General features: G+C 38.3%; 1 protein-coding gene and 1 pseudogene across 5 annotated transcripts in view; both read right to left on the bottom strand.

The window, feature by feature from the left end:
* The window catches only part of rpgrip1l (RPGRIP1 like), a 173,444-nt gene that overhangs the window by 147,741 nt on the left and 5,556 nt on the right, over nt 1-20,147 (bottom strand). For all 5 annotated transcript variants that reach the window (XR_011345803.1, XM_069901589.1, XM_069901588.1 and 2 more), the window contains exons 2-3: nt 2,479-2,657; nt 1,658-1,745 (exon numbers count right to left, since the gene is read on the bottom strand). Coding sequence is in view for 4 of the 5 variants with exons in the window: in XM_069901589.1 (XP_069757690.1) it covers nt 1,658-1,742 (85 nt within the window). In the remaining variant the exon portion in view is untranslated. The remainder of the gene's footprint in view (nt 1-1,657; nt 1,746-2,478; nt 2,658-20,147) is intronic.
* LOC138743843 (DNA-directed RNA polymerase III subunit RPC6-like) lies at nt 11,865-13,294 on the bottom strand (annotated as a pseudogene).

Below are 20,147 nucleotides of genomic sequence, written 5' to 3'. Positions count from 1 at the left end.
CCACAATGCAAAGCTGCGCCATCTATACATGTGTCAAGAAACAAGAGTTGGGAAAAAACATTCTGTATTCATTTATTTCTTGTCTATGAGAGAAAATTGGATTATATTTTTCAAATTTCTGGGTAATAATTTGTAAATTGTGTAAGGGTGAATTTATGTTACCCAACAACCTGTGGAGCCTCCTTGATTCACCTAACCTTGTGTCATGGGTGAATAGAAATAGAAACCATAAAATGCTTATTCTTCCTGAGGCTGGAAACCACTGTCAATTGTTATTTAAGGACTGGGCTTCTCATGTCAAGGGATTCAACTTTTTGACATGTAAACAATGTACTATTCTGAATAAACTGCAGACCATGGAATTCTTCAGAAAGATTTACTACAGTACTATCCTTCTGTGTCCAAATTGATAAAAAATACTGGCCATCCTACATTATGGGGTGGTGGTGGTTGGGGTGGCAGGGGAAGCTGTGGGTGAATGTTACATTCTGAGAGAAAGGTGTGTATTACGATTCTCCATAATATGAATCCGATTTATCCATGCATGGATCGAAAAAAAATTTAAAAATCATAATTTTTGTATTTCAAGTATTCACATACAAGTTTCATAAGAAACAATTTTCTTATCCCTTTTTGTTTATTTATGAATACTATCAGGAAAAATTTTAAGTTTAAATTTAGACATGCAGCATGGTAACAGCCCTTTTGGCCCACGAGCCCATGCTGTCCAATTACATCCAATGGACCTACAATCCCTATGTTTCGAACAGAGGGAGGAAACCGGAGTCCCCCAAAGAAAACTCACGCAGACACGGGGAGAACGTACAAACTCCTTACAGATAGTGGGGGATTTGACCTCCCCCCCCATCATAGTTGTTGGCGCTGTAACAGCGTTGCGCTAACCACTACACTAACCTGCCGCCCTATTTCCATAAGACAAAATGCTGTAAAGCGAGGTCACTTGTACCAAATCCAAATATGTATCTCAAACATTCGCAAAATTGGAATTCTAGTGATAAAATGCACATATGAACAGACAAAAGCTCTCCTCAAACTGCATCTCAGTGATTAAGCTCTTCTACATTCACACGATTAATTCACATATGATTCATTCCCCACAACCTGAGATTCATTTAGTAAGTTTTATCTGTTTCTCTTTGTGGCGCCAGCAACAGATAATGTATGAGAATTAACTGACATCACAGATCAGAAGATCCCTGAATGGTCAAGACAAATAATCACAAAACTTCAATGTTTATAAAACTGAATACTATGGGTTAGGATACAAGAAAACCAGGATCACATATGGAGTTGGTTTAGGTAAATATGTTCTTACATTTTATTTCATGCAAAATCTCCCTAATAGAAAAGGGAAGAAAGGAAATGTAAGTTTTAAAATAGCAATCAAAATGTCTTCTGTTTATGATAACAGGATGCTATGGAGACATAGAATCATGAAACCAGACTACAGGTATCTTTACTTGCATAAGGCAGGTGAAGGGTACAATCAGTACCAGCTGATATTCAATAATGGCTTTAATCTGTAAACCCCAACCACTTGGATCAATTATACCATAAAAGAAAGATATTATGAAGTAAAACTAATGGATACATTGATCAAAGTATGATCTAGTAACAACTAGCAGGTGTTTCCAACCTTGCACTGCACCAATTCCAGTCAGGTTCATGCCTACATCCTTCACAGGGAGGTCTCCTGCCGTCTCATCAGCTAAGCCTAACATGGTCTGTGAAAGAAAATGGACAAATTACACTTGAATGTTTTTCATCCACACCTTGTTCTCAACATCATAGGATTTTATCCTCGAACAGATGGGTTCATCTTATTTTTATGGGTTTACCTTGTAGAGATTCTGTGTTTTGAAACTGAGTTCAACAAAGTAATCAAACCACATTGTTAGTGCTTTAGTGGCAATAGAAAAAAACTTTTTGTTTGAAAGTTGTGTGATCTAAAACCTTTCAACTTCGATAAATTATAAAGCAAAGCTCATAACCACTTTGTTCTGCTTTATGAAATAACCAATTCCAGCTTCAAAACCTTCACCACCTGTTTCAAATACAAGTGCTTACACTGAAATAAAATTTGTCAAGTATTTGCCAATCCAGGTGTTTTGTCCTTTGCAAGATGTTTTCCCCCATGCTCCGGTCTTGCAAAAGAATTGCAAAACACACCAAAAGAATCAAAATTCTAGCTCTCTGATAATACATTAATTCCATTTTCATAAAAACGTAAGTTCTAACATTAACCACATTGAAATTTTCATGAAATTTTAATGAATGAGACAGATAATTTAATTGGTGATCAATTTAAGTAGTAACATAACATTATTGGTGCCAATGAATTCTTGTGGTAACCAAACATTATATTTTCTTTGTGCTTTGCATGTTGACACTTTCAATTGGGATAATTAAGTTATAATAATTATAGCATTGCAAAATAAGGGAGGCTTAATAATGCACCTTAAGCCTGATTGATTTCGAACCACGATGCACAGCAGAGTCCTCAGGTTGGATCACTCATGGGATGGCTCCCTGCAGCCTGTGATTACTTGCTGACCAGCTGCTCTTTTAGTTGTGCTTCCGACCTTTTTGGCAGCAGCTGCCCCAGTACTGGGGTTGCCAACAATTCTTGGGAATCCCTGGGGCAAAAAGAAGCAGTACAGTGAAGGTCACACATCCATCCAAATACATTGCCAGGGCCCACCTGATTATGGGGTGGACCAGGTACCCAGTACCAGGAACACTTCGGGCTAGATCTGCATCTCCGGCTTGAACCGTGATCCAATTTTATAACCAGTCGTGGATTCATTTACACTGAACTGGTAAACAGAGGTCTGCCACGTGCACGTGCTCGGATCTCACTGCTACATCAGGAAAGAGGCATAGGTGTCACAAGACTTGCACCACCAGGTTCAGGAACATCTGCTACCCCTCCACAATCAGACTCCTCAACAATAAAATCAATCAAAGACTCATTTAAGGACTCTTACTTTTCCATTTCATTGTTTTTCCCTCTCTGAATTGCAGTTTGTTTATATTTCTTTATTTGTCTACATGTGTATGTTGTGTAGTTTTTTTGCACTACCAATAAGTGGTAATTCTCCCTCACCTGTAGGAAAAAGAATCTCAGGGTTGTATGTGATGCTGTGTATGTACTCTGACCATAAACCTGAAATCATATCGGTGAAGTACAGACTACATGGGTAGAGATTTGACAACTGTACAACTTTAGGCCACATGAGTAATGTTTGTGGACACTAAATTCAATTTCAATAAGCTCAAAGACACATTCTGGAAGCAAGTGCAATTATTCTTTGAATTATCACAGAATCAGCTCAGAGAAAGGAGTACGAGTGAAACATCAAAATCTGCAGATGCTGTGATTGTAGAAATGCCGTAGGAACTCAGCCAGTCATTCAGCACCCGTAGGAAATATTTGTCCTCAGAAGGTACATTGAATAAAAAACACAACTTTCATCTATTTTTATGAATGGTTTGGAGAAATTAAAATGTAATCCTTGTGAGCAGCTCTCAGAAGTGGATAGTGAGGTAGTACCATCTTCATTGATTACGACAGGCCAAATGGAGAGAAGACCATTAAATTGGTCTATCTGTTAAGGAGAAGAGGCTAAAGATTAAAAACTTACGTTTTGGATTAATGAAGAGAAGGGGAAGTAAAGGGTAACTTTTTACATGAGAAAAGACAAAACAGAGAAAATTTCTAAACAAGAATTGTACAGTGAAACTCCAATTATCAGGACACTTGGGACTTTGATGTTGCTAGACCAGCAGATGTGTGCAAGTGATGATTAATAGGATGAATGGATTTGCTTAAACAACAGATTAAACTTCTTACTCCAACCCAGTCACTTACAAGGTGGTTTACATGTTGTGCTTCAAGTTCTCTACAACTCGAATAATCATACCCCATGGATCACCAACACAGAAAATGATTAGCCCTACAAATCCATGCTCACACCTGCCCCCACATCAACTTCCAAATGTGTAAGGATGGGAAGGTATGGATTGTAACCGCGCAAGCATGTTTCAAGGATTATTATTAACGATGGAGAATGAACAAATAATGTATTTATTAAAACGTTACTCAAACTATAAGCACACAATTCAAGCAATGAATCTCATGCTTTCTGTGGGCTGTGACTCAATGTGAACAAAGACTGGCCCAGAGTTTTGAGATTGTGGCTACCATCCATGATCCTGCTCCGAGGAGAATCCGCTGAGGAAGCATGTACCCCACACTTGAATAGTTAATAAACATGTGCTCATTTCCTAATCTTTGCAAACAAATAGAATTTATCTTTTTCTCTTTTACTAGAATAGATCTTGGTTTTTGTTGTGGTTGTGGTTTAGAGGCCAATACTCTATGTGCCCTTTCCATTTCCATTTCTTGCTGTAGTTCTGGACATCCTAGGGTGTTAGGGATCCACTCTTTTATAAACTCCCTCATATTCTTGCCTTCTTCATCTTCCTTAAGGCCCACTATCTTTATGTTATTTCTTCTGTTATAATTTTCCATTATATCTATTTTTTGAGCTAGTAGTTCTTGTGTCTCTTTAGTTTTTTTATTAGATTCCTCCAATTTCTTTTTTAAGTCTTCTACCTCCATTTCTGCTGCTACTGCCCGCTCTTCCATCTTGTCCATTTTCTTTCCCATTTCTGTTAAGGTCATATCTATTTTATTCATTTTCTCTTTTGTGTTGTTTATTCTTTTTCTTAAATCATTAAATTCCTGCATTTGCCATTCTTTAAATGACTCCATGTATCCCTTAATAAGAGAAAGTACCTCCTTTATCTTGCCTTTCTTTTCTTCTTCCATTTCACTGTACTCTTCCTCTTCCTCTTCTTCTTCCTCTGGGTTGGCCATCTGTTGTTTCTTTGTTGCCCTTTCCTTCTCTTCTTTCTTGTTTCTATTGTTTTCTGTGGTCTCTTCTTGCTGCAGGTGTTCTGCAGCTGTCGTTGCCAGCTGTGGAGATCGACTCCCCAGCTGGTCCCCCCTCCCGTCGGTGTGTTTTTTTGCATGCACGGTTGCGCACTTTTACTCGGCTCAGCGAGCCATTTTTGTAGTCCATTATTTACCGACCTGAGGGAGCGGGTTTCTCTCTCCGCAGCGGGCCTCTTCGGACAGGTAAGGCCTTCACCTTTTTCCTCCGTTGTCTTCTCTTCCTCTCTTCTTACCGTTGATTTTGATTTCTCTTTTTTTGTCGCCATCTTCTTTCCACCTTTATACTCACTTTTCTGTAACTTTTATTTCTGTGCCTTTGTGTTTTCCTTTGTTTTTCCCGACTTTTCTGGAGAGGTCTGGAGTTCACCGTCCGGCCACTACTCCATCACGTGACTCCTCAAAATGTTTAGATTTCTTAGCAGTTTGCATGACTGACTTCAACAGACTGTGCCTGAGAGCAGTAAAATTGTACAGTTAAATCTGGCAACCAGACTACAATGTATTTGATCTGCAGTTTAAAAAAAATGTAGTCAAAGTTTTGCAATGTTATTTCCCTTAAGTAGATTATCTTGGTAGGTAAACATTTAAGGTATTAAACAACCATGTGAGATTTAGTCAGTCCTTCCAGAAGTAGATTCCAGGAAATGCATTCAAGCAGTAGCAAATGATTATTAGTTAGGAAAATTCTGACAATAGAGAGGCTGAAAAATTCTAACACATTTTTACCTGAAAAGTGGAAGTTCAAAAAGTTTGCTCAATGGTAATGTCTCTTGGTCAGTTATATTTTAGTCTCAATCAAGTGCTTGAAAATAGTCCTGAACTTCCAGTGATTTTACTCTAAGATTTATGAACATGCTTTAGTTACATCGTCTTCTGGGGGGGGGGGGGGGTAACCAATCGACCTTTTTTTAATAAAACAGCTGAATCTCAAACTACTTCACTTGTTGGAACTTGGCTGCAGTGAGATTGGTCAAGGGACAGCTTTCTACATTTACAATGGGTCTTTTACAAATGAGTGTTTCCTGTTGGGAGTCAAATTGATTTAATCTAAAACAGGATTTTTGAAGATATTTGTACAATATATTTAATAATCGAATTGAAAATGCGTAAAATACAACTGTAAATTTGAGCATGTCTATCAGACAACGTAACCAACTCAACTCAGTTGCATTTGCCCTTTGCCCTTTAAGAATATGGCAACAATTACTTTCAAGATTTATAGGTGATCATTACGAATAAATTAAAAGTTGTAACTTTGACAAATGTGAATAGAGTGGAAAGTCAATGGGATATCCATTCACCAATGCTTATATCAAATGAGGAATAAACTGGCAACTGCACAATGCACTCCATTTCACCAACAATGAGTGGATCTCAAACAAATAGTCAAATCGAATGCAGCATGCTATTTCATGTTGTATTTGTTTGTGTGAGTTCTTAGTCAACACTTGGATGCAGGAAAAGGTTCCTTACTTTAAAGTTGTTGTAAGCAGCAACCATGAGGCCTGCTGACCTTCATTATAGATCCCTCATACCACTGACAGCCAAGTATAATCAAACAGGAACAATGATACTTAAGACATTGCTAGTGGCCATGCAAACATGATCACTATCATTACATCTACTTTTTTTAAAGCAAAAGTAGATTACTTTTAACTAACATGTTTTCTTTGTATAACTCTGCAATTTTAACACCAGGAACATACATTTTCATTATTATCAACACTTAATATTTCTAAAACTTGTTTTGTGTGTTCACATTTACATACACTAAAACCTGAACGATAAGATAGCACTACTTCATTCTATAACAGGAGTCTTTAAATTTGCTCCATGACGATTCACGTGTCTTGATGATCTTCTGATTGATTGTCCTATAGTCTGAGTTGTTGCCTCAGATGATGTCTTCTCAGCTGTGTATTCAGGTTGATCAACAGTATCTGTCTTTCCATCTACTGTGGCTGGTACCATTTGAAGATCTTGACAATTTCTTTGCAGAATAACACCTTCATCTGTCTGAATGGTGTATGATTTTGGTTGGTCTTCACTAAGGACAGTTCCCTTCTGAGTCCATAACTTTGTTTTGTCTTTTAGCCTTACTTTGTCACCAATGTAGAGTTCTGGTAGGTTTTTCATTTCTCTGTCAAAGTAACACTTTTGCTTTTCTTTCTGTTGTTCTTTGAATTTTCTCACTTTCTCCCCTTCTTTTATTTTTTAGGAAGTTCTCCTTAATGGGTAAGTTTGATCTTAGCCTACATCCCATAAGAAGTTGGGCTGGTGACATACCACACGAGTGGCATTGTGAAGTATTCTAGCATGCTCTGATAGAAGTCCATTCCTCTGTCTTTTGCTTTGTACATATGCCTTTTCATTGTCTGTACCAATTTTTCCACTAGACCATTGGACTGTGAAAAATGAGGACTTGATGTGATGTGTACAAAGTCCCACTCTTTGGCAAAATGTCAGAACTGAATTGCAAAACTGGGGTCCATTGTCTGTGAAGACTTTGCTTGCCATGCCATGTCTGGAGAAAATGGCTTTCATACTTGTTATTATAGCACCTGCAGTGGTGGTGTTCAGTCTACATATCTCTGGATACAGGGAACAATTGTCTGTGACTACAAGATAGTCTTCCCTTGACATACGATTAGGTCAGCGCCTACCTTCTGTAAGGTCTGTGAGGTGCTGGGTGTGTCTTTAGTGGCTCAGCAGGATTGCTTGCTTGATATTTCCAGTATATTGTACAGTTTGACACTTCATCTGTTATATCATTGTTGATTCCTGGCCAGTACATCACATCTCGTGCTCTTTTCTTCTACTTTTCAATTCCAAGATGTCCTCCATGGATTCTTTTTGTAGATGATGTCTTCAACATCTGATAGTTCCGCCCTGCAATTCCAGTTCTCTGAAATGTCAAGTGAGCAGCTTCATGTTGGGCCATCCATCCAAGATGTTTTTTTCTCAGTTGTCTCAGTGTTTCATCTTTGTTTGTCTCTGACTTTATGAGCTCCATTTTTGCATCTGATATAGGTAGTGAACTTGTGATCATATCCACAAAGGTTTACACGTCTTCATCAATTTTAGTGTTTGCGGGATCTCTCGAGTTAACAGCTCTGGACAACAGGTCTGTTGTGTATATTATCTTACCCCAAGAGTACGCCACATTCAATGAATAGCGTTGCAGCCTAATCATCATTCTTTGTATTTAAGTGGACATCTATTTAATGACTTTTGGAACAATGCAATCAAGGGCTTATGGTCAGTCTCTCCACTGATTGCTTGTCCTGACACAAATTGATTAAATTTTTTACAGGCATATGCAACGCTGAGCAGTTCCTTTTCAATTTGAGCATATCGCGTCTTTGCATTTGTCATTGAACATGATGCATATGCAATGGGTTGCCAGTCATCATATTTTTGCAGAACTGCACCGAGCCCACAATGTGATGCATCTGATGATACCTTGATGGGTCTTGCTGGGCCATAAAACCTCAGAGCTGGTTCCTCTGTGAGCAGTTTCTTTAGTTTGCTCCATGACTTTTCATGCTCAGGATTCCACTCCCATTCAATGTTCTTGTCTGTCAGTCTAATCATTGCAGCCATCTTTTCTGAGAGGTTGGATATGAATTTACCCATTCCATTAAATCTCTGTACGTCCTTTTTATATTGTGGCCTTGGCATGTTTCCAATGGCAGACACCTTTCTATGATCTGGTCTGATGGCCTCACTGCCACTAATATCTCCTACAAATGTTAGTTCTATCATCCCAAGCTGGCATTTCTCTCTATTCAGCTTCAGGTTTGCTTTCCTTGTTGCTTCCAGCACTTTCCTTAGTCTTTCATCATGCTCCATTCTTCTCAATCACGTTCAGGATTTCCATCCTGTCCAACTCTGCCTTTAGTTGTTTTTGAAGTGCAAATGGAACTTTTCTGCATGGATGTATTATCGGTGGCACACGTTTATCCATTCTGATCGTGTGTTCTCCTGGAAGGCAGTCTAGACCCTGAAATAGGTCATTGTACTCCTTCATTAGTTCATCATAGACTGTCTCTCCTTCATTTTCCATATTGAGGATTTGTTTTACCAAGGTCAGTTTCTCACAGGCTGTTAAACCTAGTATGGCCTTTGGTACCACGATGAATGGTAGTAATATGGTCTCTGACCTGGTGTTTTAATTTGACCATGCATTCTCCTTGCACTGGTATATTGGTACTTGAATATCCTGTCACCTTCACTTTTGCTCCATACCTTTTTGGTCTGGGTCTAATCTTCTTAAAATCAGTCTCTGATATTACATTAATTTGTGCTCCAGTATCCAATTTAACTGAAATGTATGTCATTCACTTTTAATCTCAACATCCAGTCTCTTTTTTCTTTCTTGTTTTCAGTCACAACATCTACATAGAATTCCTCTATCTCCCTTTCATCTACTGCATGGGCCTTGCTTTGTTGCACTTAGTTCCTACAGCAACGGGCATAATGGTTGCTTTTGTTGCATATATTGTATATTTTATCATATGCTGGACACTTTTTTGGTAGGTGTTGTGTATCGTATCGACGACATGGCTTTCGATTGTCCCTTTCAATTTTTTTGCTGGCCACGCCTCTCTTTCCACTTTGGCACTCTTTTTGTTAAATGGTTTATGTCCGTTCTTGCTCACTGCATCCACATTGCAGCTAGTTTCACTGAATAGCTCTTTTGCCTGTGCTTTTACAGTTTCTATAGCGTTACAGAGTGCTCTAGCTTTTTCCAGGTCTAGATTTTGCTCTCTTAGCAGTCTTTCTCTTAGAATATTATCTGGAATACCACACACAAGCTCGTCTTTTATCAGTGAGTCAGTCAGTTCACCTAATTCACACATTTTGCTTCTGTTTCTCAATACAGTCACATACTGATCAATACTTCCTTCCGTTTTCTATATTCAAGTGAAAAACCTGTGCCCCTCAAATGTCATGTTTAGGTATGCAGTATGCCTCAAACTGTTCTATTATTTTTTCCAATTTCATTTGGTCTTCTTCAGCAGCAAATGTGAAGTTATTATACACCTCCAAGGCTTCCTCACCCACGATATGCAAGAAAACTGACGCTTTCATTTTATCACTATTCCCATCACCTCTGACTGCCGCTAAATTCAATCCAAAACATTGTTTGAATCTGTTCCAATTTTTAGCCACATTACCTGTCAACTGAAGTTTCACTGGTTGTTGTAATCCTTCCATTTTTCACTTTATTTTCTTCTCTTTTTCTTGCTAATTTGTGGAGAACTACTTTCACTGATCAGTTGCTAATTTAAGCTTTTTTCCTTTTAAAGTATTTCCTTTTAATTTCCTTCATCTCACTTCTGACACCATGTTTTATCTTGTATGTGTGAGTTCTTAAGCAACACATGGATGCAGGAAAAGGTTCTTTACTTTAAAGTTTTTGGAAGCAGCAATCATGAGGCATGCCGACCTCCATTACTGATCTCTCATACCAATCTCCCCGTCTGTGTGAGCCCTCTGCTGGCAGCCAAGTATAATCAAACAGGAACTATGATCCTTAAGGCATTGTTAGTAGCAATGCAAATATGATCACTATCATTAAACATGGCAGGTAAGTTTACCTGCTTCCTAGGAAGGTTGGCAGTGTGAAAGGGGCTATACTGGTTCATTCACATTGATACGATGGCAAAGAAAACACATCAGTGCCTCTAGTTTCTCAGAAACTTGAAGAAATTCAGTTTGTCCCTTGCATTTCTGAACAACTTCTTTCAGCGTCCATCATTGCATGGTAAGGAACCTGCTCTGGCCATGCTCTGCCTTAGCAACTGCAGAAAATTGTGAACACAGCTCATAACATCACACAAACATATGGCAACTCCATTGACACTTCCTATCGTCTTGGAAAAGCAGCCAACATACCAAAATACTGTTCACACCACAGCTATATTCTCTTCTCCCTCCTCCCATCAGAAATAAGTCAGAACTGTGAGATTGTACACCACCAGATTCAAGGGTGGATGTTTTTTTCCCTGCCAATATAATTCTCCTGAACAAACCTCATGCTAGTAAAATAATGTTGCCTCTGCACTATTCTACTATGTAGACTCTGTACATTCTGCACCGTGATTTTACTGTTCTACTATGTGTGAGTTGATTAACTGGATTGCTTAGATAACATACCATCTCATTGCAATTCAGTACACATTAAAATAATCGAACACTTGTCCTTTTGAAATTCAATCTAATTGATTTCTGTTGAACCAAATTTAAGAAGCGAGATCTTATGTAAAACGACTGCTATTTCCACATTTCAATCTAGTGATTGACTACAAATGTCAGAGTCAATGATTTTGTATTGTAGTAGAATTTAAATTTAATTAAATGACAATACAACTATTATACACATTCTGTAATTTGATCAAAGAGATTTGGTTACTTTGGTTCTGGAGCATAGTTGTTGTTGGTCGAATAGTTTCCCATTAGTTCTGAATACAAGTTTGACTCTGTTGTGTATTTGACCTTTGGAAATAACATTACCCGGGAGCAGAGATAAGTATGTCTTTATTCATTAATATGGCACCAAACACTGAAACACTCCGTACACCATAACTCTGTGTATCTGATGTTACATACATGACTTGCAAATGTGCACCCTCATAACATTCTTTCCCCTCAAAAAAGTTTCATACTTACTGGTAAAGAAGCATAAAATAAAATTTAACAATGTTGACATCATAGAGAATTGAACGATGTCTTCCACTGATACAGTCACTATAGATCCCAAAAATGCACAACTCAAAATGTATCAACTGGAAACATACAAAAATGTATTAACTGGAAACATACAAAAATGTATCAACTGGAAACATACAAAGTCTTTAAGTCACTGCACCTAGTCTTTTCAATATATTGGACACATCCCACAAGGTGTCCTCATCAGCCAATGGGCTGGATAATTGGGAGTGACTCTATACAGCTTCACTTCCCATCCACACTACCAACACCGCCTTCCTTTGCAGCTATAATAATCATCTCTCTCTTCCCATTCTTCTTTCTTCATCTTCTTCTTTGGCTTGGCTTCGCGGACGAAGATTTATGGAGGGGTAATGTCCACGTCAGCTGCAGGCTCGTTTGTGGCTGACAAGTCCGATGCGGGACATTATACTCCTCTTATACATCAATGTATTCAGAATGGTTTCTGTATCTTTCATTTACAGTTCCACTTTGCAGATTCCCATTTCACAGATGTATTTCAACACTTCATGAGATGAAGCAAATGAGCTGTTCCCTTGCACCAAAAGACTTTGTTTACTCTCCTGTGTCACTTCAGCCTTATTTTGTAAGAACTTGAAGCACTGTTGGTTTTCTCCAGTTGATCCTGATTCTTTAGTAGAACTCGCATCATGGAGACTTGTTCACAAAGTATTTGATTGGTTGATTCCAAATGCCTACACTTTGCAGATTGTACATCAAGTCAATATGACAATTCACCAATGTTGCTCTGCAGCCTGTTATTAATGATCTCAGGTTCAGAGCACCAAAAATCCAGTTATTGTGTAAACTGTCCTAGACTTTATTTCAGCTCCTTTTTGGTCATCTTCACATTGTTCTTATTTTGTCAACCTCTTTCTGGTGTTCATTTCATGACCCAATCTAGTTTCAACATTTTTCTTTTGAACGTCAACCTCATGACTGAATTGATCATCAAAGGTAACTTTCATTTCTTGAACACTCTTTATCAAATCTTCCAGACGAGCACAGACCGACTCAGTATCCCAAAATTCCTTCTCCATCAACTCAGATTTGTTTGTCTGCTGTTTTGCTACAACTTCTAATTTTGCATTCTCTATCTCCCCATTATTTTTGTATCTCTATTTTTTTTTCATTCTCCATTTCATTGCTTGAGAACGAGTTTACTTCCAAAGAAGCCTCCAACTTCACATCACTTTACTTATGTTTTTGCATTCCACGTTCTTCAAGATTTCGTTGATTTCTGTTAGAGGAAGGTTGTTCTTGTATAGACTATCTCTGCTCCATATTCCTTTATTTCCAGCACTTTCAATGATTTGACTGGTTGTCGGATCCCTTCATTTTGCTTGCTGTTTGGGGATCCTTTATGCGGTAAAGGAGGCCAGCGGTGCCCCTCTGCAAAACTAGCTGGCCTTTTGATGACCATTGCTTCTTCTGTGTCTCAACCTGTGGCAAGTTATTCTGAATAACTTGGTCTGTGATTCTCTGTGGAAACTGCTGGCACAATTCCATAATCCTAGTTTCCAATGCTACAGGATCAGGAGATTCTTGCCTAAATTTCACATCAACCTTTTCCTCCATTTTAAGCTCAGTGTTTCATTGCAAGGCTTTCTTTATTTCATCCTTTGATGCTTGAACCCTCTCCAGCATCTCCCGGAGCTCATCTTTTTCTTTTCCAATTGCTAATTTATTAGTTTCTAATTGCCGCAGATGCTGATTAAGCTTCTCTTCTTGAATTCCCAGACTTTGCTATTTGGAAGCATGAGTTTTCAGCTCTTTAGTTTTCATGTGCAATGTGTTATGCTGAGACATCACTTTCTGTAGTTTCTCTTGTTCTCGCTGTTCCTGCCTTTCCCTTTCTCTACGTACCTTATCTTGTTCTTCTCGCTGCCATTTCCTTCGCTCATGTTCCTTGAAGATTTAAAGTTCATCTCATCTACCTTAAATGCCCTGAAGACATTAAATTCTTTGTTTCTTCATTTCTACAAACTCTGCCCTTCTGAGTTCCTTTTCTTCATTAAGTGAAGCAATGTGCTGACAACATACTGTTCAACACTGGGTTTGATATCCACTTTTTTGTAATGCTCCAGAAAGGGATCAATTGGCTCACACCATGAAGATGTATGGGAAAGATTAGTTAGATCAGTATGAAAGGTTCTCAATTCCACCCTAAATGTGCAAAGTCTTGATGAGGAGGGTCTCCAGAGAATTTTATGTGAAGCTGAGGCTATTCTCAACAGTCATCCAATCACCAAGGCTTCAACAGATCCAAATGACCTTGAAGCACTTACCCTGAACCATCTTCTGCTTCTTAAGACAATACCATCGATGCCACCAGGGCAGTTACAGAAGGAAGACATATATGCTCGTAGCAGGTGGAGGCAAGTTCAGTATATATATATATATATATATATCAGACTTGTTCTGGAAAGGATGGATTAAAGAATATCTTCCCCAACTGCAGGAATGCCAGAAATGGTCCAACATCAGACACAACTTCACACCAGGAGACATCGTGATCATCATGGATGATTCACCACCTCAAAAATCCTGGCTAACTGGAAAAATTTTTGAGACAATTCTGGGCAAAAAGGGACATATGTCACGTTCAGATCAAGACCAAAACAACCTTTCTGAACAGACCCACCAATAAAGTCTGCCTTCTACAGGAGATTGAGGAACTTTGACAAGCCCAGAACTGACTTTATTATGTTGATTTTTGGACCTTGCTCCTTGCCCACTGCACAGACTGAAGGTCCAGATAAAGATCACTCTTTTTCAAGGCTATGTGCTAATAACCTCTGGCCTTATGAAGAATGAAGATCTATATAATATTGGAATAGTCTGTGCTTGATTGTGTTTTTAATTGCGTAATTATTATTTAAGACATAATAATTAGGGGCCAATATAGTAGGAGCCAGAATTCACCTGATCATGTTGTTTATTATTGTTGATAGTAGTCGCAGGCATTGGTGGCTCCCCAGGGTCTGGAAGCTGTTTGCGTTCTGTTGCTGCCGGTGTGCATGCACTATTCTTTTTGTTTGTTGGCACAGGCGTGGGGGTTTTGTGGGCTTGGAGAGTCATTTGCCCATGTTTATTGTAATGGCATGATAGAGACGGAGGGTCTGTAGGGCGCAAAAATTTTCTGTTGACCGTTAGTCATGTAGCAAGATCAATACTGTTATCAAGAATGTTACCAGATAAAAAAGGCGTTACCACGTTATGAGTCCTGATGTGTTGATTAATAAACTGTTTAAAATGCATCTGGACTTGGCTATGAATTTGTTTTAACTTAGCCTCCAAGTAGCTTTTTTGTGGATAGAAGTTACTACATTCTAAATGTTTCATTAAGATCCCCCTCATTCTCCGAACTTCCAAGGAATTCAGGGCAAGAAATCAAATGAAAACTCTTTCATTCCTGTGGATTTCCTCCACATGTTCTGGTTCCCACACATGTCCCTGACACATGTGGATTACAAGGTTAATTGGCTACTGAATGCAATCTAACACTGTTAATTTATTTGGGGTCACCCATGATGGTCCTGAACATCACCTATGGAATGGAAGTTGCCAGTTATTCAGCTCAATAATTCTCTCAAAATACTGATACAAGGGCATAATGATGTGCCCTTGAAATTTGTAATAATGTGAAGGCATAAAGTTGATGTGACCTGTCTGTTATCAAGACTAGCCATGCTCACCAACTCAGAAAAAATATAATGGACTAAAATATGCCTCTAAGTACTCAAATCACTCAATTGTAAACATTCAAAAACCTAAAGAATGCCAAAAAATATCTAAATAAATATACATTGTTCTTACGAAAGTCAACAAAAATTGAAAATGTATTTTTAAATTAATAAGATAATGAACTTCACCCCCCAAAAAATAATTAACAAGTTTTTTAAAACTCTTATCATCTTTTTATTGATTCAAAAAAAACTTTTTACTTTATCCCCCTCAGACATAACACAGAATCTTTGGGTGAATTAACTCCATTAATTGCATAGTTTGGCCAGGTCCCCTCATCCCCACTGAACATCAGGCTCATTTCAACATTTGTCTCCAGTTTAAAAATGTCATTTTAAATAATTGACAGAAACTTGAGGATTTACATATTCAAACAAGCATATGCAGAAGTCCTAAAGTTTTGTGGAACATTAACCATGAACAACAGTAGGCTTCCCATCTCTTTTACTGTGAAATCCCAACCACTAAAGGTGAAAGACAAAAAAATATGAAACTACTGATTTTTCTCTCTAGATGCATAAATTCTGGTTATAAATCATTCTTTATAAGTATGCATTTCAACCTGTTACTTTGAAAAGTAGTTTTAAAGACAATGTTAAGAGGTTTTCATAAAATCAGAATAAGATGTTATCTTCCAATGCACTGCTTTCTTCATACACATTAAATGCAAGGTCATATTGTGGCTGACACAGAACTCCATGTAGGTAAAATTATATAGCATTGAGGAATTTATTCACAAGCACTTGGTGCTCACAAAACCTCCAGGTTGAAATAATCACAACATTCTGTTTTCGAGAATAAAAACATTTAAACTTCAAGAAAAGGGAAATGAAAGAAAGAAACAAAAATAAATCATAAGTATTCTACCTTTAATGACTTCAGGGTTTCCCCATATGCTTTTCAACTAGTGAAACACTTTTGAAGTTTAGTAGCTGTTACTAAAGGAAATATAGCAGCCAATTTTCTTTTATACAGAAAGATTCCTTCATCTCCAATGAGAAGGAACTGATAATTTCTTTTGGTGCTGTTGATAAGTAAGGCTATGGAGGCAATTCGAATAATTACCCTGAACTCAACGGTAATTGGGTCTATCAATGATGAACTGGAGATAAGATTGCAATTATGTTCAGTCAAAAAGATGATCCATTTAATCTTCTATCTAAAGCCTCAATTAGATGCATCATATATACTATTAAGAAATGGTGAAAGCATTGCATGCAGCAAAAGCTACAGAACACCCCAAAAGGGTTTCCACGTAGGAGAGAGAGAGAGGAATGAAGGAAAGAAACTGGAGGGAGGCAAATGGATTTTGAAAGTGAATGGAATCTGATTGGAAACTGCCAAAACAGAATATTGGGTTTTGTGCTTCCAATTTGCAAATGGCCTCAACCTGGCAGTATACGCTATGCCACAGATATGTCAGTGTGGCAATGGGGTATGGAGTTGAAGTGGTTTGCCACTGGGAGGTCCTTGCTGCTGCAGTGGACAAAGGAGAAAAAGGTTTGGTGCAACAGATGCACTGATGAAAGTATCCAGTCAGGAGGCATCACTGCATGGTATAGAAACTGCTTTGCAAGACAGCAAGCAACTGCAGAGTTACGAACATGACGGAGACCATCACACATACCCTCTTCCCCTTCACGAGCTCCATCTACACTTCCTGTTGTCTTTTAAAAAGCAGCCAACATATTAAAAGACTCATCCCACCCAGTCACATTCTCTCCACTCTCCTCCTGTAGGAGAGAAGATTCTCAAATGGGAGATCACACACCACCACATTCAAGAACAGTTTCTTTCTTGCAGTTTTCAGACTTCCAAACCACCTCATACCGGTAAAATAATGTGACCATAACACTGTATTGTGTTTTTACTATTGTACTATGCAAGGATACACCTGCTGGACTGCTCACAAAACACATTTTCTCACAGCACTTCAGTACATGTGACTGACACTTGAACCAAGGATAGACAAGAGACTTGAACCAAGGATGGAAGTACAGTACAGGAAACCTTGTGCAGTAAAACCGCCAGTATCCGGCACTTATGTGGATTGGTAGATGCCAGATAAGCAAATTTTCCAGTTGCTTGAGATTAGAGAGCTGACCAGTAGGGGGTTCCAATTTTAAACTTTTGTATTTTTTTTAACCTATTTATTTTAGGCAATTTTTTTTTGCTGGTTGGCGGAGGCTGCAGTTGCTTGACTTCTGAATAACAGGTATTTTACTGTACGAGGCTTTAATAATAATGAGGATGGAGAGTTTACATGGGACATCCAAGTCACATGGGATGCCAAAATTAGGATACACTAATTCAACATGAAGAGGAAATCAGTGGCTCGTGAACAGAGCTTGTGTCAAGCCCTAAAGATAACGATCGTCTTCTCAGTGCTAAATGGAGAAAATTATGGTTCCTAAACTGGATTTCCGACAACACAGAGGAACAACAACTGAAGGAGACCTGGCTATAATTACAGTACACATGGAACCAGTTATCATTTGAAATCAGACCTCAATGCCATTTGCAGCAGGATGAGATTCTCCAATTATCATGAACTGGTAAGAGTGGGATCAGACGAGGTGATTCCCAGTGGGATAACACAAGAGATAATGGAGATTGATGTAGTCAAATTGGCAAAAAGCTTCAGAAAGTTGAGAATGTGGAGGTTAGAATCACAAGTCATTAGTGGTTTTTATTAGACAGCTTTCCATTAAATTTTAAATTCTCCTTGTCATGTTCAAGTACTTTTCTTCATTTCAAAATAAACTTTATTCACAATGATATATATCTATATATATGTGAACAGAGCAAGGAATTTTCATGTGCATGGTGTCATATTTGTACCCTGAATGTACACAAAGGAAAAAAGTGATGTCTTTTCACATTCATAGTGTCTCATTTGTTCTTTTATGGTACATTGTTGTGTTAACCATTTATAGTACCATTGCCACTAATGTGGCCCTTCCCAGGGTTACTCCCCCTTCTGTTTTTTGAGGGCTTCCCCACCAACCTCAATGCCCAGTAATGGAAGGATCCTTGACTGTGGTCCTTCCCAGCAGAGCTCTTGCAATGGCTGTACCATCCTTCATTTCGTCTCTTAGCACTTAATCCTGTAGCCTGGAATGTGCCAGCTGGCATCATTCCCTCATTGACATTTCACTCAGATGGAAGACTAATAATTGTCAGGTAGACAGAAGTGCATCTTTCACCTAGATGGTAATTTTCCAGTAGCACTAGATCTCTATGTGCATCCTCAGGAATAGAATTAGAGAGTCCTCTGTTATTCTGCTGCTGAGGATGAATTGTGACAAGGATCCTTGCATTGCTCTCCACACACTCTCAGCAAATTCACAGTCTGCAAAGAGGTGGGCAACTCATATTTAAGCATGCCATCCCAATTCCCTCTATTAGCTTTTCCACCTTCACAGTCTTCTGCTCTCATACACCTTTTTAGTAGCCATCACCTTTCATGAACATGATGGATGAAAGCACAAAATCAAAAACATTTTCTGGAAGGCAAGTGCTGTTGGTTGTTGGTAAGGTATCTATTCTATTTTTGGGTAAATATTCAAATTTTATCCCCTTTGCAGCTATTCTATTCTTTGAGAAATTGGATAAACCTTCATTTTGATTAAGCATTAGCTTCATATGAGTACCTTGACCCTTACCAACATTAAAGATGTTATATGAATTAAAATTGTATTTTCAGATCCAGGTACTGTTCGTATGATTTAAAGCATCCTACATGTTTGTTTGATACTGCTTGTTGGAAAGAAATTGCAGAATTTTTTTCATGAATTAGTCAAAGGGATTCTTGTTTTAATTTAGCTCTCCTGTGAAATTACCCAGTCCAGAGTCAGTCATAGAGTCATATAGCACAGAAACAGGCTCCTTGACACATGATGTCCATCATCTCCCTACGCTGATTTGATTTACGGGGTATTCCTTCATGATTCAAGTGATTGTCTGGATGATTTTTAAATGTTAGATGGAATGGGTTTAGTCTTACCTGGTGCTTATCTTGGCAAAATGCATACACTTTTATGCGATATTGCAATAAGTTATGCGATATCTCATTGAGATCATATTATTAATCAAAAGCGAGTGACAAAAGGCAATTTTCAGCATTGCCAACACCCACTCAATACTTAAATATAGTAAAATCCCTGATATCCAGAACCTATAGGATTAGGCAGATGCCAGATAAGTGAATTTACCAGTTGCTTGAGATTGCATGTCATGTGATTGCCGAACTAAGGGTAAGGGATACCAATTTTAAATTTCTGTATTTTTTTCCCTATTTATTTTCTGCAATATTTTTTTTGCCAGTTGCTTGAATTCCAGATAACAGGGGTTTTACTGTACATGATAATTCCCACATACTGAAAGGAATCAAGAGGACTCCCAGGAATGCAGAGACTCAGGCAGACTCAGTGGTGACTCAGGGCTCTGATAGCTCAGTGGTTAGAGCACTGACCTTGTAAACCAGAGGTTGTAAGTTCATGCTTTCCTGGGGCCTCATTTCTGTGAGGGGCGCTGGACAAAATGGTGACTCTCTGTTTTACTTAAAGTAGACAAAGCTCAAGAATTTCACGTACATTCTAAATGTAGTATTACATGACAAGAATGCACCCTTTACTTTTTACAAGGTGGTGTAAAAGGCACGTTCACTTTCATTGGTCTGTGT

This window comes from Narcine bancroftii, chromosome 10, assembly GCF_036971445.1.
Source record: "Narcine bancroftii isolate sNarBan1 chromosome 10, sNarBan1.hap1, whole genome shotgun sequence".
In the NCBI taxonomy this organism is placed as follows: Eukaryota; Metazoa; Chordata; class Chondrichthyes; order Torpediniformes; family Narcinidae; genus Narcine; species Narcine bancroftii.
This window is presented reverse-complemented; position numbering and strand designations above follow the sequence as displayed.